The following is a 23,766-nucleotide window of genomic DNA, read 5'->3' on the forward strand; positions in this document are numbered from 1 at the left end:
TACTCTGCATTATGAATTTTTAATTCATGAAGGTGGTTATCCAAGCCTGTTTCGTTCTGCCTCTCACTATCTCTCAGTACCCCAACTGGTTGAGGCAGTTGGCCTGGAGCCTGGTTGTGTTCAAGGTTATGAAATAATAATAATTATTACAAAGACTACGGTCTATTCCTGCTCTACATGACAAGTTCCCTGACATAAGTTCTGCTATGGTTTTGCGCTATGTAAATAAAATTTACTTTCAACTTCCACTGGTTTCGCTGGTTTTCACTTGTTTTGCAATGGACGTTGTGGCATGATGATATCCTCAGAAAGTGTGAGTCACACTGAAATTAAAAATATGTGCATGACAAATAAAACTGCTCATCAAACATGTACACAGCTTTAACTGTAGAAAAGTGTACTTCTGTGCAGCAAGCAGTAGAAAAAAGAAAACCATTACTATTAAAAATTCAACAATCAAGACGCTGAAAATAAACTGGTTGAGGACAGACAGGTGAAAACAGCAACATCCCTTTCTGGAAGGCTTGCTGTCAGTTCCAGAAGTAAATACATTAAAATCAATCTCATTGGTACTAATTGAATGTTTATTCACTGATATCTAAAACAAATATAACCCCAAAAAGGTGGCATAAAAGCAGGTCTCAGAAGCAAAAATGTATCTTCCAGGAATATAACCAAATATTAGCTAAGAAGAACTGCAAAAAAAATGCACTGGGCTGTTAGATGCAACATCTGCTGTTGTTTGTATCTGAACTATAATACAAACATACTCATACAATCACCAACTGGTTCAGTTCTCTCTTTCCAAAGACATTTTCCAGCCTCACACAGCAGTGGTCCACTCACTGCCACTCAATAACGTCTTTGCATTATGCGATTGACAAAGTGGGCTCAAGGAGTCTGGCATTTAACCCGACCGGTGAAACAAATTAAAACAAGATGTGATTGGCTGTATACTTATCATCTGGTCGATTACTGAATCCGAGGGCAGCTCATTGAGTCGAGCAAAAAGCCGCTTTACGGCATCTCCCCCATTGGATTAAAGGAATAATTCACTAATGTAGTTGAATGGCAAGGAGCTGGGATTACGGATTATAAGGGTCGGAGAGGGAGGGATTTAGGAGACTTTGGGGGGTGCCCTGCAGGGGGTTGAGGTGATGATCTTGAGGAGATCCAGACAAAACAGCGTCTCAACAATTGCAAGAAAGCTTTGAATATGTGAAGATGACACAGAGACTGTTAATCATGAGTGACAAATGAAAATGTCAACAGAGAGTTGAAATAAACCTTACAGTAATGATTAGTTGAGATTTATCTCTTTTTTTTTGTCAGCACCAGTTTCCCTGAACAGACTGAACAATGTATCTATACTGCTGACGAGTCTCTGTAGCCACCGCAGTCTAGCCCGGTTTCAGACCTCTGAGTGACCGAATCTTCAATATCTTTTCAGCAAAATATTTCTGGTGTTGTGCAACGCAGTTGGTCGTGCCGGCATGCCACTTGTTATGTAGCTGCACGGTTGCTGATTATCAAGCTGCAGGTAGTGGGGGTGATGTGATAAACCTTTTGGTAATCTTTTCACAGCTTTTAAGTGTTGGCAGAAATACTACAGTACATTTCCCATTTGGATTCAGCCACTACAAGCCGAGTGAAGTATATGTTTATTAGTCTATATTGTTTACAAAGCTGCTGGCCTACTACACATCGTATTTTGTTTACTTGCCACACAGTAAAGTTGATTCAAATAAGCCTAAGCAAGCAAGTGCCATTTTGTTTGACATAAAAATGGAGTGGAAACCAGGGCCACTCAGCTCAAAATGTCACTACGGGTTTTGGGTTTTGAAGCACACCTACTGACAGCTGTTCTCCAGGTTGGAAAACAATCGATCCAAACAGAGCTTTGCAGATGGGACAAGGGAATTTCCTGTGTGCTGTTTCTAGACTACTAATTGTGTGAAATTTATGTTGAAGGGGTGGATACGCCAGTCACTGCTGACTGGTTAAAAGGCAAAATATCTGGATTTCCCAAACACAAATCAGAAAACATGAACTGAAGCCCTATGGCAATTCAGCCTGATTATCATGCTAACAGAAATCTACTCTTGCATTTGGTGACACGTTTTTTTCATTGTCATCAACACAATGAGTTTATTTTATCCTGAAATAACTCCATGACTGCATTCTCATCCCAAAGGTCGTTCAATACTGGCTTCTGTTTACACTGTTTTGTTAGTTTGATGAGCTGTGAGGAAGAAACTATAACATCTGTAATGAAGGAATACAACACCCGATGCAACAGTTGGGCTTTTTCATGGGTTTTTTGACAACATTAAAGTTCTGTAACATCAAGTTGTATCAGACTGTGTCTACACAGAAAAAACAAGACAGATACAGGGGAACTGCCTCTATCCTTTCCTGCATTTCCCTTGATGCATTTAGACAGCCCACAGAGTGCATACTTTAACTTGATAACGTTCCTAATTAACTAAGTAATAATTGTGTTACTTTTTAGTTACTTACTTTTTACTTTTTGTTATTTTATGGGGACGGAGGTCCTAGACATCCCTGTAAAAACAATGTTATATCTCTGGCATCACAATATATTCAATATAAATTGCTGTTAAATAAGCACTAGACTAAAAGGTCCAGAGAAATCTTATCAACTTATCTTTAATAATGAAATGATGAATTAACATCAGTGCTATCCTTAAATATTCCATCAGTGGCCTCATCGTTGTCATCTACGCTTATGAAAAGGGGTCACATCACATTTATACATCTTGTTTTGGATAACATACAGTATATTCATGTTTTAAGGTTTGGGGGTTCAATTCCCATCCTGAGCCCCTCATGGTCAATAAATGTGCGTATTTGTGGTCGTATAAGGAGCTTTGGTAAACAGCCTCCACCAAATGGCATATGTGAGGATATCTGGGAGGATCTTTGCTGACTCTAGATAAGCTCTGACCACGACCCTCTGGGATTTTAATCTGTCCATCTCTAAATGTCTCCTCAACACTCAGTGAGGCTCCATTTACACAGCCAGTGGTTTATTATTTATCATGATCTCCACCAAGGTTTTATGACTTACATGACGTGATGTCTCATTTGGGAACAAACAGACATATTAGGTCCACACCCTCAGATGGTAACAAGCCGCAATGTAATATCAGGCAGAGACTGCAGCCAGGAAACCAGTACTGCTTGTTGGGCAGCTTTTACACAGTCTCTTTTACCTCTAGTGATTTTCTACATGTCACAAAATTTCTAAAAATCAAATTGGTTTCTTAATCTTACTTAAATAAATACCTAATTGGTTGTTTCTGGCATCACAAGAATTTGTCAGTTTCTCTGCTTTTTTTCTGTTGAATGTCAGTTGACACAATTGAGACATGAATTAATAACAGTAATCCACTAGCAATTGCTTGAGTTGTACTGCAGTTTTTACATTTAGCTGGAAAGAACAATAACAATTGGTTAAGAGCAACAGACGTAGAGGTTTGATGAGCAATTTCAATCGCAACATATGATGTGATTTTATTGCATTCTGGTCTATTGAGAGTAATACTAAAATGACATTTTTGTCCCTGCTCCTTCGGGGATGGATGTTTTTCTCAGATAGAAAGAGGAGAGATGACAGAAAATGAGGAGATTAAGAGAGGGGACTGACAAACGCCAACTCAGATGCAAACTTGTGATGTAGCAAATCATTATCTGCACCTGTAACCCCTAGCCCACCAGGGTTATTAGGATTTGTGTAATTGTTGAAGTATTGTTGAAAAGAACGTGCCCTTGATTATTGGTTCTCGGGAATGTACATGAAAACATGATGTTCACCGCAACATAATGATCCCAGGCAGACACTCAAGATTTAGAACCAGTAAGATCCCTATGGCTGGTGGAAAACTAATTCATACACTAGACCATCACAGGATATTAGCTCTGCTTCAGTTTTTCATTTTAAAGAAATTAGTTCTGCTTTTTGCAACACATTGTATATCATAAAGTATTGGTCCTACTGTTGCTGCAGGGGGATTGAATCTTGGGTGCAAAAGTCTACGTGTTATTCCCCAAGCACCCACTGTCAAAGTACCCTTGAGCAAGGCTTTTTTCTACCAGTGGCTGCTTCTCTTGCCAATGAAGAGGATAATATGGTTGAATTGTATCAATGTGTGAACGTAAAGCCGGGCAGTGCAGGTAAAGAGCATGTCTGCAAAAAAAAAATCTTTCCTGAACAACCACTGATCAATAAATATTTTACTCCAAAATAAACCAATACATATCAATGGATCAGTCATCACCAGGTGCACGTGTGACAGGTGGAAGCCTTCAGTTTATTGAATATTTTGTTTTGTGGCGCAGCAGCAATGAGCTTCGTCTTTGAAGCCGGGGTCGTTCTCGGGTTAATCCTTCCAGCAGTCCCACAATCCTCTGCTGTTTAACACATCAACTGAGCAGCCCAGGATAATGTGCCAAAACCATGCTCTCACTCACACACTCACACACACACACACACACACACACTTGCATAAAGAATAAAGCTTTTTACGCACTAAATGCTTGATGCTCACCAGGAAATTAGGATTCAAGACCGTAAATGTCCGCCTCCCTCTTAAGCACACATGAAAGCAATCATACTCGGCTTTGTTATCTCTCGCTTGTGTCTTCTGTCAACCACACACACCTGACAGCAATACACTCATTAAGTGACAGTTTCTCTGGATGCGTGCAGTGTTGTCAGCTTTCAGCCCCTGCTGCTGCAACAGGCCTGATAAATACAAACTCTACAGTCTGGAAAACAGCCAGAAATGGCTGCTGCACAACCAGAGAGAATGAAAGGGGTGATGAGAAGAGATACAGTAACAGGGAGTATTGACACATCATGGAAAACTGAGGGAGGATGTGACAAAGTGAGGGATGGAGAGAGATGTTGAAAACGACAGAGTGAGAGTGACAGAGAGAGGGAAAGAGGAAGGGAGACGCATTAATGATCTATGAAAGACTCTTAAGAGTCTCAGCAGTCGAGGGGAAAACAGTCTAGAGAGACCTTCTATCTACTCTGTACTGTCTACTACCAGTGGCCTCAAATCTCACACACTGCTTCAACTGGGCTATTTTACAATATGATGCTACAAGAGCCCACGCTTGCTGAAGGAAACTGCATGACTCTTGCGCTGGTTCAATGCAGGCATCCATAATTTGGCTTGCAGACCCTGCACACGCTTTTTAAAACATCTTTAGACAAGTCTGTTTAGGTGATGCTGTTGTGTGTGTGACTCTGTATCATCATTTAGTACGCTTATATGCACAATAGTATCCTGGCTTCAATCATAGTCAGGATATGGTGTTTACTTGGAACATGAGAAACCTGGTTATTCATATCCCAGTATACAATGCCCAGGTATCTAATAGCCTGCGTGCAGTCTAGTCAGACTTTAGTTTAGAATGTTGATTATCATTATATCAATTTACATCACTTTTTTTCACTGACTACTACAAGTTGAGGACACACTCCATCTGACATCAACGGTTTCAAAACCAGGATATGATGTAAATGCTCCGTACTTGTATAGCGCCTTTCTAGTCTTTTCGACCACTCAAAGCGCTTTTTACAGTACATCTGCATTCACCAGTCATACACATTCATTCACCTAAGTGCTCAAACGGAAACTAACATTCACACACATTCCTACACTGGCGGAACAGCCACCAGGGGCAATTTGGGGTTCAGTATCTTGCCCAAGGACACTTCGACACGCAACCAGGGGGAGCCGGGGATTGAACCGCCAACCTTCCGGTTAACGGCCAACCCGCTCCACATCGTGAGTTTTGGATAAACAGAAGCAGTCTTCAGAAATACCCGCTTTTCACCAGCAAGACTCCCATTACAAGAAGGGAATCTCTAATGTTTGACTTCTTGTGGATACAGGTTTGGCATCTTCCAATACCTTCACAATAATATGTAATATGAGTGTTTTCAAGTCATTCTCTATCTGTGGCATTATCTATCTCTATTAGAGCAACTACCTGGAGTCAGTTCTATATTGGCTTCATCATTAAGGCCCCATCCACACTACTTTTTAGTTTACAAACGGAGAATTAAAACGAATACGATCTCCGTCCACTCCAGCGTTTTAGCTGCATATCAAAGGTGATCCCCATCTACATTAAAACGATTGAAAATGCACATCTAGTGCCTGTTCAGGTACACTGGGCATGCGCGTGCCAGTGTAAACAAGAAGCAGATGGTCTATTCCGTAATTACAGATGATTTGGCGAAACAATAAAGAAATGCAGACGAAGAATCAGACCAGATTTTTTTTGCATGCACCAATAACGAGCTGGGACTGTTACTGAATGAACAGACTTGGGAGTCGTTGCAAAGTAAACGGCGACGTGCACAGTAGTCTACAAGTGTAGGTAGGCAGATAGGCCTAAGTGTTATTTGCACGGTACAGAATATTTTAATAAAAATACCAAAACTAAAACTGTCAGTAGCATTGTGTTTCTGTTTTGCATGACTTATGATACCCAATCAGAGAGCTGAGCGTGAGCAGATGCATCATAGTTTTTAAAGTCCTCTGTTTTGGCCCATTTTCACTAAAACGCACTAAAACGCAAACTTCTCCGTTTTAGGTCTTTGTTTTCGCCGTTTTAGTCTGGAAGTGCAAACATAACAAAATGTCTCCGTTTCAATTAAAAAACGGAGTAGAGTGGATGGGGCTTAAAATTTCAACATAAAATTCAAACACATATTTTCATATAATTGGTAATATAGCATCACATGTCCAATGAATAAGAAATTAACTAACAATTTGATGGATTGGCATGATATTTGGTACACACATTCGTGTCTCCCTTAGGGTGAATTGGTGATCCCCTGATTTTTTATCTAGCACCATCATCAGGTCAAATTTTAAACTTTAGTTTATGACCATACACCTGCAAAACTAATGCCATTTCCTTCAGCCTCAGCTGCACTTTGTAAACATTGTACATGTTAAAAAGCATTTTGGAATCGTCATGGTGAGCATGTTAGTGTGCTGAATAAGCGTAGAGCAACCTCACAGAGCTGCTAACCTGCTGTAGACTCTTTAGTCCTGTTAACTAAACCTTTCACACCACCAGGGACGCCACATTTCCACAATCACTAATCATAAGAAAATAAAAAGTACAACAGTAAAACTAACAAACATTGCACGCACATACGTGGGCAGTGACACATATTCATACACAAACTATCACAACTTAGGTAGTCTGCTGTAGGAGACCACAGTGGTCTCAGTCTGAAGCCAGAATCCTCACTCTGCATCTCTGGACTGAGCTCAATTAAGTGAAGTTGTCTCCCTCTCGCTGCCTCATTAGCCTAATTGGATTAATGAGGAGGAACCTTTTGATGGATAGTTGGTTTAGGAGCAGCATGGCGAGCTTTGTGGATGCTTGAGAAAGTAAATTTTTCATCAAACTGGTAGATATTCTGCAGTTTTTGTAGAAAATATACAGCCCATTCAGAATGGAGTAATGTGGGTCTGTCAATTATTGTTTGATTAGCTCTGACAGAAGTATTAAAGCTGCTACAAGTAATATCAATAAAGTTTAAATGCACAAATTTAATATCTAAGTGTCTAAATCATGTCTAATAATCTCTTTTGGTTCTGTGCAGTAAACACAACAGGAAATTAATCAGTATAACAAGACAATGATGTCCAAACACTCCGTAAAGTTCTAATACTACACATGAGGACGAATAATGATCCACTGAGTAATGATTTGTGTAATCACAGTGCACAGTTTTAGTTGAAGTTTTTACTGGATTTGAAAATCAGTTTTTCCTTTAGAATTCTGATGGATTTGAAGTAATGAATAAAGAAGACTGAGGCTTTCCATCTCATTGAAGCTCTTGTGTTTTTGTTGTATGTCCAGTGGGGTTTTAAATAAATTCAAGGTCCCCTGTGTTATAAAGCATAGTCATCACATACTGGATTTCATGAAAGGCTTGTTCTGGAGAAAGATTTCTGCCGGTTATAACTGACTCACCACAGTGTATCAAAAACTAATCTCGACCTTGTGGCAGCTTCTTTGATTGTTTTAAACTTAATAACAATCTAGGACTCAATAAAAGACTCGGTAAGACAGATTGACTTAGGGGCACGATTCAGCAATTAGTGCTTCGAAAATACAAGCCTATAGCTAAACCAGCAATGATCAGCGTCTTTTATCCAATTAGAGCCACCGACCTGGCAGACTAGACATCAGCTGGCAGGGTTGGGGATGGGTTGAGTTGGGACAGGTCAGGTCAGGGTTTCAGACTCAGTCTGGGTCCAGCACAGCCCAAATGAGACAAAAAACTGATGGAATAAAAGAGTCTTTCTTTGTTTGCCTCCCACTTTACATGAGATAATCAAACAGTATTACATAAGGAGATTCCTCACACTGCATGTCTGTGAATCTGTTTGGGCTTGTGTGTGTGTGTGTGTGTTGTCTCTTTGCCAATATAACCCACTGGTAATTGGGGTAGCTTCCAGCTCCTCTGGTGAAGGGTGTGGATGCTCATAATGAGAAGAATTTGGCATGTCTCCGTGTGTGTGTGTGTGTGTGTGTGAGAGACTGACTGTTTGGGGGTGATGGCGCCTAAAAGCCAAGTGCTGTTAGCCTGTGCTGGCGACCCTCAGGCTTTGCCTTTTGTTTAACCCAGATCAGTTTGGAGAGGGGAAGCCGCTAAACCACCCACAGACCCGGGGTACTTTGATAGGCTGTGACAGAATGTAAAGAGGAACCTAACTGGTTTTGACAGATAGGGCCTGCCAGCCAGTTTGCTGACCCAGACTGGAGGGAGAAGGGGAAAGGTAAAAATGGCAGATACAAAAGCTTACAAAAAGTAACAATATGGAGGTTCCTGTACGGGTAAATAAATGTTAAAATCTCAATAAATGTTTTTTTATATTTCACTTATTATTTAAAATGTAAATCCCACTATAGCTTATGTAGTGCAGTTTAAGTGCCGGTACAAATTACAACTCACATTTTCTACAATGAGCATTCACATGCTCACTGTCCACTATTAGCAAGTAATTAAACTGAAAGGTGCAAAATTTTCCTTGGAGTCACTTATTTAGCCAAGAAGAAATGGCAAAGTGGTGCCGGTCTTCCATTATATATCAGTTATAAAGGGCTGTGCTGCTTTACCAAGTGTGAGTGAGAAAGGTCAGAGATAAAAATAGGTGAGTCACAGTAAGGGGACAAAATTGCATTTATAATTGCCTTTACCACAATGGTGTCCTCCTCTGTGGTGTTCAATGTGAGCAAGGTCATATCAATATATAGTATACAGTATATAAGCTAAATTAGATTAAACGCAAATTGATGGTTGAGTTTTGGATTCCCAATTTAACTATTTTGTGGACAAAAATATTCATGGAGAAGCTTTTAGCCTTTGGGAGTTGATAATATAATCAGATAATCATAATTAGCAGAATTGGTAGTAAAATAATATCAATTTATACCTTTGTAGAATTTGCTCAAAGTCTACTGGGAGAACTCATGTTAAGAGCAAATGAAATCTTGTGCAAATACTATTATGTGGCCTATGTACATATAGTAATTTTCATTCAATAAAATCAAATTTTGGTTCTCAGTTATATTTCTTGGGTAGATTTATTATGAATCCCATTTTTTTTAAACTCACCACCACAATCATTGTCTAATTGTTTAAGAATTGTTTAATGTATTAGATTGTTTTGTGTTTTCTTATGCAGATTAATAAAATAAAATGAACAGACTAAAAAAAACACTTCAGTGTTCCTTGTCAATATTTACTTTGTCCTCGGTGTGAATGCATTTTTTCTCAATTTCTTAAGCACATTTCTTGAAATTCTCAAAAACGTCCATTCTGAAAAATCCATTACTTCTCTGCCAATTCCCCAAACTTCCCATTTTCAGGTCAAAATGAAACTCCCCACTCAAAACAATTTAATCTTGCTGAAAAACCAAACTTTGCCACACAAGCCATCAGAAACACACACACTACCACACAGTCTTACACACTGGGAATAGTGTTTAGGGAAATGGATGCACTTTTTGATAAATGGTGTTATGGTTGTGACATTTTTGTTTAAAAGCCTGGTTATAGTGTTTAAGCAATCAAAAAAAAACTGCAATAAAACTTAAAGATCACCCCAGTATTTGCAAATACATTTGGACAAACATTACGGAAACTAGGGAACTGGGATTATTGTTAGTTCCGTTTTCTCTGCTTAAAACTGACTTCAGTGTGACTGTTTTCTGCTTTCTTGGGATGTGTATGGATAGAAAACACATAGGAAAGATGATTGAATTAATGTTTAAAAACTGATTGTAGTGAGCGCAGATGAAGCAGAGTGACGGAAAGCCTCTTTTATTCATTCTCATTGATTTTGGCTTCAAATACCTGAACCTCAAGAGAACCACACACACAAACGCACACTCTTCTCTCGTTCCCACACTCATTCACTAATGAATAAGACATGGGGCTTTTTTATCTTTACTTAATGCTGCTCATTAATATCGATATTAAGAGGAAATGCACAGGTCTGCATTAGCTCTAATTGAAAACCACTGCATCGATTTTACACCAGCCACTCTCACTCCTCCTCATCGTCGTCGTTCGTTTATTATTTTTCTCCCTGTCTTGCCATCTCCTCTTCATCTCTCAATTCTTATCTCATAAATGTTCATTTCATCCCTCTCTCCTCCCCTCCCCTCATCAAATAAATAATTTAATTTCTGCAATTTCCTCCTCTTTTCCTTCCTTTTTTCTCGCTCTCTCTTAAAGCATTCCTGCCTCAGTTTTTATCATCTTCTCTGTGTTTCTCTCTCTTATTTCTCCCTCCATCACATAAATCCTTTCATTTCTGACTCCACAGGTGGTGGGATGGAGGAAGGATGTGTTGCCATGGAAACAGTATTGGGCCTCGCTGGAGTTGCGGCGCTGCAAACCCGACAAGATCTGCTTGCACACACATTAAACATGTGCGCACAGGGACACACACACCTAATAATGTGTTTATCTTTGAAGAACTGTGATTTTATGAGGTTGAAACTGTGAAATTCCTGCATGGTATGTGTGCAAGCATGCACGTGTATGAGGCCATGCATATAAGATTTCCAAGCTGTGTGTGTGTGTGTTTGCACATGTAATAAGTGCATACATACTGTATGTGTGCATCCATGCATCTACACTAACACAGTCCATTTTGTTCTTCCCTCGGGAGAAGAATAGAAATCACTATAAACTAAACAATGATGGTAAGCATCCTCTTGCAGCAAAGTAGACTAGTAGGTTTTAGATGTATGAGGACATAAAATCTTGTTCACAATCAATCAATCTACTCCTTCTAAAAACCTTTTATATATTGTTCAGATATTGTTGTACTGCTGCTGACTTCTGATCTGTTAGGTTTATTGTTTGTCTATGTATTTATTGTCTTCAGGGCTCCAACTTATAATTATTTTCATCATCCATTAATCTGATAATTTCTCTATTAATCAAGTAGTCTATCTATCACTTCTTTAGTCTGATCAACAGTCAAAATAAAAAGATATTGAGTTCACTATCATGGAGGTGAACCAGAAAATATTGACATTTGAGAAGCTTGAACTGGTGAATTTTTTGACAATTTGCTAAAAGCAAAGGTTATAAACATCTCGCAATCAGCTAACTGATTAATTGAGAAATCATTTTAGCTCTAACTGTCTTTGTTCTATTTTATTCTATTCTATTGTGTAAGTCTGAACATAACTCTACTTGTCTAATTATGTGTCTTTCTGCTGAACCTTCGAATGTTGCCATGACAGGTGTGTGTCTGTGTGTGTGTGTGTGTGTGTGTGCATGTATGTTCACAGAGGAGTGTGATGGGTGGACTGAATGCTAATATGATAGAAGAAGACGGGGGGAGGAACGAGGAACGTGCACGGCCAGACAGAGAGGAGAGAGGAGCTAGTGCACGAGCATGAACTCAATGACTCGCTTCACCAAGGACACAGTGTTACACAGACAGTCTAGCGCAAGGCATATATGGCATATAGACAGTAGAAAGCACTCGTACTGTAACATACATACACACAAAGAGACAGGTGGAAACCTACACACAAACAAAAGGATGTGCTCTTGTCTCATCTTCCATCTTTTTTCACCGTTTGTCTCTCACACACATTTACCTCCTATGAATACACACACAAACATGTAAATTATTGTTCAAGGGCACCCAGAGTTTTGAGAACAACGCCAACTCAGCACTGCTATAAAAAAAAAGCACACATAGTGTACGCTAATTGTTTTGTCTTTGAGCAGGAAGGACAGAAGCAGCCCGTCACTGTCAAGCTGCTCATGAAACTTTGTCGGGTCGTACGATGACCTTCTCCACCTGCAGTTAAAAAACTTCACGACAAAGGACGGTGACAATCACACCCCGAACAACTGTCACACCTGCGAGTCAGAGCTGCAGCAAAAAAACACCTGGATGCTAACAAGGACAACGGCATGGAGGAGAAACACCGGCACAGAGGGACACTTACATCTTGGATGGTGCGGCTCTTAAGTGAGTTGCAGAAGGTCGAAACCTTTTGTATGAACTGTGTTGTTTCAGGTGCTGCCACTGTCGAAATCTCTTTTTATGCTAAAACTTAAAAAACTTACAAGCAGTTTCCCCAAGCATTTTATTTATGTCTGAGCTGAAAACATTGCGCTATGGGAACGTCAGGGTACAGTGCGCTGTAAACTTTATTATTAGTAGTAGTAGACTTTCTGTTCATTCTGCAGTATTTGTGTGTTTTGACTGAATCTTACATTCAAGTTCAAGTGCCCCATGACAAGATGGTTTCTCAGTCATTTTTATCTCGATTTAAAACACTAAGAGGAGAATAACATTTGCCATACAGTCTTGTTTATGTTTTTTGTTTTAACAGTAATTGGTTATTATCAACTAAAATCAATTAATCAATTAATCAAGGTCACAGGCTCTTTGTTATTATTGATCACACAATGCTTACAGTAATATAGAATTAGTGTATTAGCCATTGATGAGACACTAAAATCTCCCACTGAAAACTAAGATAATTAGATTTTTTGGGGTTAACAGCTGTTGGAAGGAGGAATAAACCTACTAACTGTGGAACATGAAAAGCTTTAAATTAAGAGTTAATGAATAATAGCCAGAAAATCACTTTGCATTGTAGGGGACATCATTAGCTTCTATGCAATTTTAAATAAAAAATATGCAGTTACACTAATATTTAGTGTGAGTAAAGCTTCTGTTCAAAACATAAACAGTTTTTGTTGCCTATAGCTTAAACAGTTTAGTATGTATTTATGTAACTGTTTAACGGACCTTTCCTGTACACAAGATCCTGCTCACTTACTTCTGTTGTTACATATTCAAAATGATAAAAAAAAAACTTAATTCTCGCATAATTTTCAGCTGCAACACAATAACCTGTGTTTCAGATTTGGTGCCCATTTAAAAAATTGTTTTAACTTTGTTTTATGAGGACATTTGCACCTCAGGGTAAAATGCACACAGTCACACACACGCAAGCACACACACACACACACGTCTATGTTCAGTACAGTACATCTGCACAAACAAACACAGTAACACAGAGAGAAGCCAGCAGCTGGTCGGGTCAAGCCTATGGTCACCTACGTATGCTAATGTTGGCCCTGCAGGCACATCCAGGTGGGAGGATATTACAAATGAGATTAGGATCACTTAGTTTCCCAACAAACAGATTTATGTGGGATGAGGCACATAATCGCCACCACCGATTTCAATTTTAGTGCTGCGAGAAAAGTTCCTGTCCCTCCTTGTTCCCGGGTGAGAAAAGACTCATACGGTGGTTTAATCCAAAACCCCTTTTACCACAATAATTTGGGCTTCATTATGGATTTTTTTTAATCAGTTATTTAATCTATCAAAGGCAAAAAAATTAATCTGAAAACAATAAATGTTTGACAACTTTAAAATTATGTGAAGTAAAGGCAATACTTGGTTAAAGTTGGAGAATGATCATAGTTATGGTTAACAAAAACTAAACTATAACAAAATATATTTTTTATAACATGTCTTATTAATATTGTGAAAGTTGAAAAGTGCCACTGTCAGCACTGGTTAGCACTTAGTAGATAACACCATAATGAACAGTTTCTACTGGAGACATTTCAACATGTTGCAGAAGGAAAAGCACAGGTGTCAATGATGGCTGAATTCCATTTAGCTGCATCAGTGACAGGGTCCTGTGCATGCTGTCACACTGTCACACTGTCATGATTTACTGGGACAAAAAAACTGAGTCTTTGTTAATGTTATTAGTAACACCTGTGCTTTCCCTGCAATGACAAGTCAAAATGTCTGCTGTGAAAAAGGCTGATTATATGATCTAATGTCTCAGTGAGTAACAGAGTAACTGACAATTGACATCGCTGCAGTCTTTCCTTTTGCTGTCAGTCTGCGAACATGATTGCATGTTACTGCTAATTGCTCTCCTACCTGATCCCTTTCAGGCTTCAGCAGTTCGACATACGTGTTCAGCTGCTTTACTTTGATGAATCATCAGCCATCAACCCTGGCTGCTCTGTATGTCCATCACTCAGCGTCAAACATCGCACATAAAAAAAACCCCTGATGCTTTGTCTAAAGTAACCTCACTTTCTGTTTAAACCACGGTTTTAAGAAATCTGAAGTACCGACGCTGAATCTGAACATGACTGTTTCCCAAAATAATTTCAAGGCACACTGTAGATGATCTGTGAGGTGCCACATAACTTTGAAGGCAAATGTTCCCTAAAAATGCTACATTTTACTTTTGGCATTCAAATTACAGTCAAAACACTGATGTGTGCACAGTAAGTAGTAAAACGTGTACATCTGCTTAAAATCAAACACAGAACGCAGCACATGAAATCATGCAGAAATAATGAATGTACATGTGCAAATAATGATATCATCTACACATTAGAGCTGGTAATGACGGACTGCACCCACTGCCAGTGGCTTTGGACACATGCACACGCACACACACACACAGACACACACACACACACACACACACACACACACACACACACACATTTCTGCGTGTATGCGGTCAGTAGTCGCAGAGCCACCAGACAAAGAAATATCAACGTGTGCCAAACTCCTACCAACATTTTGAGCCTTAATAAAATTCTAAGCACAAACACATTATGGTGGCGGTATGAACACGCTGTTCTGCCAGTCGGTGTTGGATGGATGGATGTGTGTGGTTTCCATGGCGACAGGAAGATCCAAAGGACAGAGTGCAACGCCATTGTTCACCAATAACCACAGCTGTAGCTTTTGTTTGTGTGTTTTTTCGTTCCCTACACTCCGATAAAAAGAAGACTCGATTGGGTTAGTGGAGTCATGGGAGGGAGGATTTGGATTGAAGATTAACCCACTGCTCATCAAAGAATATCTGTCAGCTAGCAGATATGTGTCAGCAGGCCAGAGAGCAAAAAAAAGGAGGAAGAGGAAGATGAAAGGATAGGGGAAGAGCATAGAAGAACCTCTACATCCTCGAGTTTCAGTGCAGAACTGAGAAACCATTACTCTGTCAATCACCTATCTACCAGCCTAACTGTTCATGGGGGAAGGGAGGATGGGAGGGACGTCGGCATCATCTGTAGTATTATCTGTATTAAACACACAGATGGAGGTGGAGGATTGCAAATGGCCACCGGAGAAAGACAGGAATTGACTGACGGTTTTCTATCGGATGTCATCAGTTTACGGCAGTTGGCCTTGGTTGTCTGAACATCATTCAGAGATGTGGGGCAAGCTGCCGCATCCTCACTTCACCGGTGAAGCGAGACGTGTGTGTGTGTGTGTGTGTGTGTGTAGTGATGGTGTGTGAAGGGGATGAAGGAGGAGGGTTAGCCCCAGGTTGTTTTGAGGCGTTTGCACCAGATCTGCCAACCTCTTTTTGTTAAATATTCACCTGAGTTTGAGCTGACATAAAGTCCCTGCTGCAGCATTGATGAAAAGTGAGTTTAAGATGATCATGTGATATTTTATGATATAAAAATAGGATATATTTAATATCCTACATTGATCCCCAGACACTGCAAAAACACAGTTTTAGCAACACTAGCCTCTGTGGCTCTGTGGATGGCAATGTCTGTCGGTCAGTCCAGCACTTTGTCCAGACTGTAATATCTCAACAGCTGTGGAATGGATTGCCATGAAATTTTGCTCATGGTTTCCAGAGGATGAATCCCAGTGACTGTGATCCTATGACATTTTCTTCTAGTGCTAGTGCTAGTGCTTCTAGTAAGTTTTGCGTGAAATATCTTGACAACTATTGGATGGATTGCTACTAAATGTGGTTCAGATATTCATATCCCCATCAGGATAAATTATAATTATGTTTGTGACCCTTAACTTTTCCTCTAGAGCCATCATCAGGTCAAATTTTCCCACAGCCTAAGGTATACTTTATTTTTAGTGCGAATTAGCAAATGTTAGCACACTAACACACTAAATTAAGACAGTGAAAATTGCAAACATTATACTTGCTAAACATTGTTTAGCTCAAAGCACCACTGTGTTTGAGTAGAGCCTCACAGAGCCACTAGCATGTCCTTTATTGAGAGAAAGAGAATTTCACTCTGTTTCCACCGCAGACTTGTTTCTTGATTCCAGCGCAGCAACCTGCATTATTCTGTCATGTCTTCGATGTTACTGCAGTGAAAGATGGTGTTCATAGGTCCAGCAGTCAAACATGATTGGATAATATGGATTTCTTGCAGCGCAGAAAGGAAAATGTCTTTTCGCCATCGCCCCTCTGGCGGAGGTGTCAGCTGGTGTAGCTCCTGGAGAGCAGCAGGGAGTGAGGTGCTTTGCTCAAGGGCGCTTCATTAGATGAGATTATACAGAGAGCTAAACCCACCTCTAGTCAGGGTCAGTCAACACATCCAAAACACTTGAGTATTACTTTTGAAATTCCTTAGATTTATATTTCTGATGTATTTATTTGAATCTTTAACAGAACGGTTTGACATCTCTGCAACCAGCAGAGAATCTAGGAAGTCACTGCACTCCCGCACATAACCACTGTGAACTAACATTTTAAATATATATATATACCCCTGCATCCAGACTTTGTGCTAAGCTACGCTAAGTGCCTACTGGCTATAGCTTCATATTTAACTAACAGACTAAAGAGAGTATCAATCTTTTGAGTAAGCCTATTTCTCAAAATGTCACATTATTCCTTTAAAAAACAAACTGCCAAGTGATTTGCACAATGTTCTTTTATTCATGTGCATTACACTGTCTAAACACTGGTTAGATGCGCTCATATTTTATACTCCTATAAGACATTATGGGTGTAACTGGGAACCAATGCACTTGCCCCATTAAAAAGGAAAGAAAAGGCGTTCATAGCCATTACATTTGAGGGGAAACTGAATGGAAGGCTGGTGACTGGACTGGCATAAATTGGGCAGTGTCCTAATATCATTATGTATTTTTCTCAAATAGGCAGCTGACAAGGAACATGGCTATTGGATGTTCCACTGATGTGAGTTTTTCCCTTTTAGAAAGCTCCAAGACAGATTTTTGCGCTCCATATAATACAACATCATTTTTGTGGACTTCACCTTGCCATCACACTCCATGAATTTCAGCCAGTGCGATGGCAACAATCAGACAGATTATATTGGATTATAACGCCAGACTGATTTCATCTTGTACACGATCCTGCATTATTAATCTGACTCTAATGTAGACCGCCGTGCGCAATGAATCTCAGACAAAGAGAACAAGAGAGAAACATAGCCGTGTCTTCAAAAAAAATGTTTACTCGAGTGTTTTTTTCTTCTTCTACTACCCTCTCTGTGTATCAGAATGTCCGTCCAGATCCCTTCATGAATTATTCATCATGTCCCCCGGCCCTAATCCTCGCCTTTGTGTCGCTGTAGTGCCAGTGCGCCTCGGGGATCTAGTTTACTGCATCGACTGGACGCTGTCACTATTACACATAATTTCTCCTTTAATATTCCTACAGTGGCTCATTGTGGATGCTGCTATTCTGATGATTTAGTGACCTGATTTGTCTGTGATCGCCTCCTAAGATGCCACTGTACCTCTTCAGACTGTAGCCTAAAATGACTTCAATGTCTACAATTCTAAGCAGTGAGCTGATAGTGACTTTATAGCATATTCATATCTTGTCTCTATGACATTCCTTTAATATTTGTCCTTACAATGTAGGATCTTACAATATTTCACTTAATGCCCTAATATCCTGTCTTGCAGTGTTCCTAATGGGTGTACATTGACCTCATTTTTACATGTGTCTTGTGTCTCTATAATATTCAGAAGGACTTCTACTTATGTCTTTATTGTGACCTAATTTCAGTTTATGCCATTTTTGTCTCCTTTGAAATCTCTGAAATATTTCTACAGGGATATGGTGTTCAATAATGACTTAATCATGAAATGTCTGTCCCTTAGGCATCAACATAAAACTCTTGTGGGATTTGAAAATTCTTATGATATTCCTACAGTAGCCTATATTAAGCAATATCTCCTCTCCTATACATAGAACCGAAATCCATATTCTTCAAAATCCAATTTATTATCAGTTTGCAGTGACTGGAAAATATCTAAGACCATTATAGTGTTCAGATTACTGTCACCAAATTTGACTAACCAATTGTCTATCAATGGCAGTTGAGCGTGAAGTGCTTCCTAACCTACAATCGGAGCCTCACTGACCTCCTTTCTGGCTGCCCTGTGGGAGTGTGTTTAGGTACCCTGAGTCCACAGAGAGGACGTGCTGCAGCAGCAAGAAAATTAAGCAATCCATGTGGCACGTTTTTGCATGATTAAAGTGCACATTGAAGGACGGTTTCTTACCTTGGACAGCCAGCGGGATCAAGTGCAGAGCCAGGACGCACGACAGCAGTGTTAGTCTCCAGCATCCCGTGCAAAAGCTCGCCTCCTTCCCCTGCATCCTCGCCGTGCAATGATAGCCTAAGATGGTCAGAAGAAGAAGAAGGAAATTCCTGTTCTAATAGTGGTAACAGAGTTCAAAAAACGTGCCAAAAAGTAATCCGGACAAGTTGATTTGCTTGCAGTCTAGACTCCAGCCACCCTGCGCTTCTCCTCCATAGCCGCTTGGTCTCAGCTGTCTCCTCGTATCCGCTGCTATTTCACACGCTCAGCTCAGTTAAGCACACTGAGGTTGGTTACGGCTCCATTGCCAGAGAAACGGCGGTCGGAGACGGCGAGGAGAGGGTGGGGTGATGGAGGAGGAGGCGGGGGTTGCGTTTGGGGGCGCAAACGCACGCCGTGGCTCGGCTTGGCTTGGTTCGATTCGGAACGGATCGGTGCTTTGGGCACTTTGTGTGAGAGGGAAACAAACGCACGGCTGAGTGCAGCGCGCTGGGTAGCCTTCTCTTCATCTGGGGGGGGGGGGGGGGGTTGTTGATGCCCCCTCTCCCTCCCCCCTCCCATTCTCAAGACGCTTCCCTCCTCCTCCTCTTCTCTCCATCCTTCCCAATCCTCAAACCTTTTCCTTCCTTTTCGTCCTTCAAAGCGTCCACATATCCCCTACTCTTCCTCCTTACTTTCTTTTTCTCCCAAGACTTTTTTCCCACTGTTAACCTCATTGTCATCTGTCAAAAGATGTTTCCCTTCGTTTCCTCCTGTCAAATCTCCATATTTCCTTACCTATTTTTCATTTTTCACCAGTTCTTCCCCTACTTTGTCATTCTTCAAAGCATCCACGCTTCTTCCTCTGACTATTTGTCCTCCTCTCCTTCTTTCTCTTCACTTTCCAAAATAGTTTTTTTCTTCCATTCCTTCTTTCCTCCCCTCCTTCTCCTCCCTTTCCTTAAAATTCCCTACCTTTTCTTTCCCCAAGATTTTCACCCCTGTTTCATCTCCTCAGATTTTCCCTCCCTCTTTTCCAAGAGGGACTACATTTTTTCCTCATGTTCCTCTTCACTTCTTCATCTTCCGAGACCTTTTTAACACCAGTTTCTTTTTTCCTTTCAGAAAACACCCTTCTTCTATCCATCCTTTCCTTTCCTTTCCTTACAACTGATCCTCCTCTATCTATTCCCTCAATCCCCTTCCTGAGTGACATCTTTCCTTTTACTCTCTACATCTTTACTCTTTCCTAAAACTTTCCTACTTTTCATTTCCCCCCCTTGGTCTCCTCTCTCTTTTCCAGAGATATTTTTGTTTCTTCTTCATCTTGCAAGACTTGTAAACCTCCCTTTCATTTTATTCTCTTTCTTCTTCTCTTCTGCAACTTTCCAAAGATGTTTTCCTCTTCCTCCTTCTCTCTCCATATATCTCTACCTTTTCCTATTTCTTTTCCTTTTTTTCCTTTCTCATCCTTAGACTTTTCCTCCTCCTTTACTCCTCTCTTCCATTCTTTCCTTTTCTTTCCTAAAATGTCTCTCCTCTACCTCGTTTATCCCTTCTTGGAAACACATACCGCCTACTCCTCCTCTTCTTCCTTCCCCCATCTGCATCCCAGGACATCCTCCCTCTTCCTCTTCTCACACTCAAACTTTTTTTTTCTCCTCCTCTTACATGACACTTTCCCCCAAAACTTTTCCACCTCCTCCCTCCCTCCCCCCCTCCCTCTTGGTCCCAGTGCTTTCAGTTATTATTCATCTGAGAGAGGTGGATCTCAATAGGAGTGCACACTCTGCTCTGGCCACTTTCCCCCCCCCAAGGGAAATCGGTCTATTTCGAAGGAGCTTAACTTTCCTTCACCGCTCCATGAGTGTGTGTGTGTGTCAGAGAGGATGAAGCAGTTTGAGTGTGTTTTTTGACGGCGTCAAAACAAGCAGCTTTGTTTAATGGTGTGACTGGGAAGCAAACAAAAGGTGGGAGGCGGAGGAGGGGAGGCATGGGGGTGTCTGGGTGAAAGGGGGGTGGTTGGAGGGGTAAATGGGGGGGATGCACACGGTGATGAATGCCCAAAGGCCCCGGGGGTAATGATGGTGGTGGGGGTCGTGGGCATTCTTCCACACAAAAAAAAACATAAAGAGAGAGGGGCTGGGCAACAGGAGATGTTTTGTGTGTGTGTGTGTGTGTGTGTGTATATATATGTGTGTGTGTGTGTGTGTGTACCTATAGTTGGTTGTTTACATGTATGTGTGCATGTAAAAGCAGTAGCAATGCCAGTTTTTAAAAAAAAGAAATACAGAATGTTTAGCGGAATAGAAAATGTGTTCAGTGAGTTGTAAAAAGTAGGTCAAGAGGACATTTGGTAGCTTCCATTTAAATAATATAAAATATGGTTCCTTTCTGGCAGAGAACTGTTTTGGGAACATTGTACAAAAAATGTTTTGCCATCTTGAACAAGAATTAAGGCACCTGTAATTTATCTCTCCTCTTCTTTCCATTTACCTATCTGTCTGCCTCATGCAGATCCACACAACCATCAGTTTATTCATTATGAGCACAATAAGATAGCATTCACACTGCTGACCTTCCTGTCGTTTCTGCTTTTATCTGATTTCATTGCACGACTGCTATTCCACTGTGTGATCTCAATATGAGCTGACAGCAATGTTGGACAAAGGAAAAATAACAAAAGGCATCCCATCTGCCATGAGCTTTAATTTCGGGCACATTTGGGTTGTATCTTCCAGTACCCCAAATCTAATAAAGTGGGATGTTTGTCTTTTCATCCATCTTTTCCTCATTTTGTGTCACTGAGCTGTCATCTGGCAGTCGTCTCAGGTGAATCATCAGAGCTAATTTAACTCTTACAGTAAGCGAATATTAACACTCAACAAGAATAAGAGTCTGCTGCCATTCTAGCAGCTCAGTGAGGCTGGGCATTTAACTAAAGGCTAACATCAGCATGCCAACATGCCATCTTAGTTTAGCATGTTAGTAAGCTAACATTTGCTAATCAGCTAGCACGTCAAGATGGGAAAACATGTCCAGGACCATCAGCACCAGATCCCCTCAAGGCTGCCTTCTTTCCCCTCTGCTCTTCTCCCTTTATACTAACAGCTACACCTCTAGTCACCAGTCCGTCAAGCTTCTAATGTTTGCAGATGACACCACCCTCACTGGACTCATCTCTGGTGGGGATGAGTCTGCCTACAGGTGGGAGATCGACCATCTGGTGACCTGGTGCAGCCAGTACGGTCTGGAGCTCAGCGCTCTGAAGACAGTGGAGATGGTCGTGGACTTCAGAAAGAGCCCCGCCCCACCCTCCCCCATCATCCTGTGTGACTCCCCCGTCACCACTGTGGACTCCTTCCGCTTCCTGGGCACCATCATCTCCCAGGACCTCCAGTGGGAGCTGAACATCACCTCCCTCACCAAGAAGGCCCAGCAGAGGATGTACTTCCTGCAGCAGCTGAAGAAGTTCAGCCTGCCAAAGACAATGATGGTGCACTTCTACGCCGCCATCATTGAGTCCATCCTCACCTCCTTCATCACCATCTGGTATGCTGCTGCCACTGCCAGGGACAAGGGCAGGCTGCAGCGTATCATTCGCTCTACAGAGAAGGTGACTGGCTGCAATCTTCCATCACTTCAGGACCTGCACGCCTCCAGGACTCTGAGGCGAGCAGGAAAGATTGCAGCTGACGCCTCCCATCCCGATCACAGACTGTTTCATACTCTCCCCTCTGGCAGGAGGCTGCGGTCCATCAGGACCAAAACCTCTCGCCACAAAAACAGCTTCTACCTGTCTGCAGCTAGCCTCATCAACAAGGCCCGGGTCTCCCACTGATACTCCCCCCCCTTTCAAATAAAACAAAACTGTGTTGATAAGATGAGATTAATGCAGTGTCTGGGTATCAGAATCAGATTTATTGCCAGGTACATTTTCACATATGAGGAATTTGCCTTGGTATGAATTGGTGCTTACAGTACACATAACATAAATAGTAATATAAATATATAAAAAGTAAGGAGATCAGAAAAAAATTATATAAAAGTATACAAAAAATATAAAAAGATACAACAATACTATAATACAATGCTGACAAGTGTGTGCAAAAATTGGCAACATGAGCACAAAGCACAGTTGAGCGTTGTTGTAAAGTGTGGGGTCAGGAGAGTGTATGAGTGTGTGTGAGTTTGGGGAGGGGGGCATGAGAGTCACTGACAGTGGGGACCTGGGCCTTGTTGAGGAACCCACTGACATCGGAAAGAAACTGTTCTTGTGGCGAGAGGTTTTGGTCCTGGAGGCGTACAGGTCCGGAAGAAAAGTAAGATTGCAGCCAATCAATATAGGATTCAGTGAGATCTCTGTGGATCATGAATGTCTGTACCAAAATTCATGGCAATCCATCCAATAGTTGTTGAGGTATTTTATTGTAGAGCAACTGACCAAGAGACCTAGAACCCCACCCCTTTAGTATGGCAAAATATTCACTGTTTGGCAAAAATCCAGCTTCATTGTTTGCATACAAAACTTGCAAGTTGGTCTTGAAATCCAGTTAAGCTATATGAAGACTAGAACACTAAACGAAATCACTAAACCCTCAAGAACCAAGAGGGTTTAGAGATTAAGTTTATAAAACAGGCTCTGTCTGCTTCATATTGCTTTAGTCTGACAAACAGTCAACACCTAAAGATATTCAATGTATAATAATGTAAATCAGTGACTTCCCACATTGAGAAACCGGGACAAGGGGAATTTCTGGCATTTTGTTTGATAAATAACTTTGCTTCATTAATTGCTGTCAACCTACTAATTGTTTTAGGACTATAGCAGTAG

At 40.9% G+C, this 23,766-nt stretch overlaps 1 protein-coding gene across 9 annotated transcripts in view; it reads right to left on the reverse strand.

The window, feature by feature from the left end:
* Nucleotides 1-19,445, reverse strand: part of cspg5a (chondroitin sulfate proteoglycan 5a) — a 53,980-nt gene extending 34,535 nt beyond the window's left edge. For all 9 annotated transcript variants that reach the window (XM_038710564.1, XM_038710562.1, XM_038710559.1 and 6 more), the window contains exon 1: nucleotides 18,915-19,445. In XM_038710564.1, coding sequence (XP_038566492.1) covers nucleotides 18,915-19,011 — 97 coding nt within the window. In that variant the 5' untranslated portion in view covers nucleotides 19,012-19,445. The remainder of the gene's footprint in view (nucleotides 1-18,914) is intronic.
* Nucleotides 19,446-23,766: the final 4,321 nt, after the last annotated feature.

Source organism: Micropterus salmoides, unplaced genomic scaffold (genome assembly GCF_014851395.1).
Source record: "Micropterus salmoides isolate LMB-PRFRI ecotype aquatic unplaced genomic scaffold, ASM1485139v1 Ms_hic_scaffold_11, whole genome shotgun sequence".
Classification (NCBI taxonomy): Eukaryota; Metazoa; Chordata; class Actinopteri; order Centrarchiformes; family Centrarchidae; genus Micropterus; species Micropterus salmoides.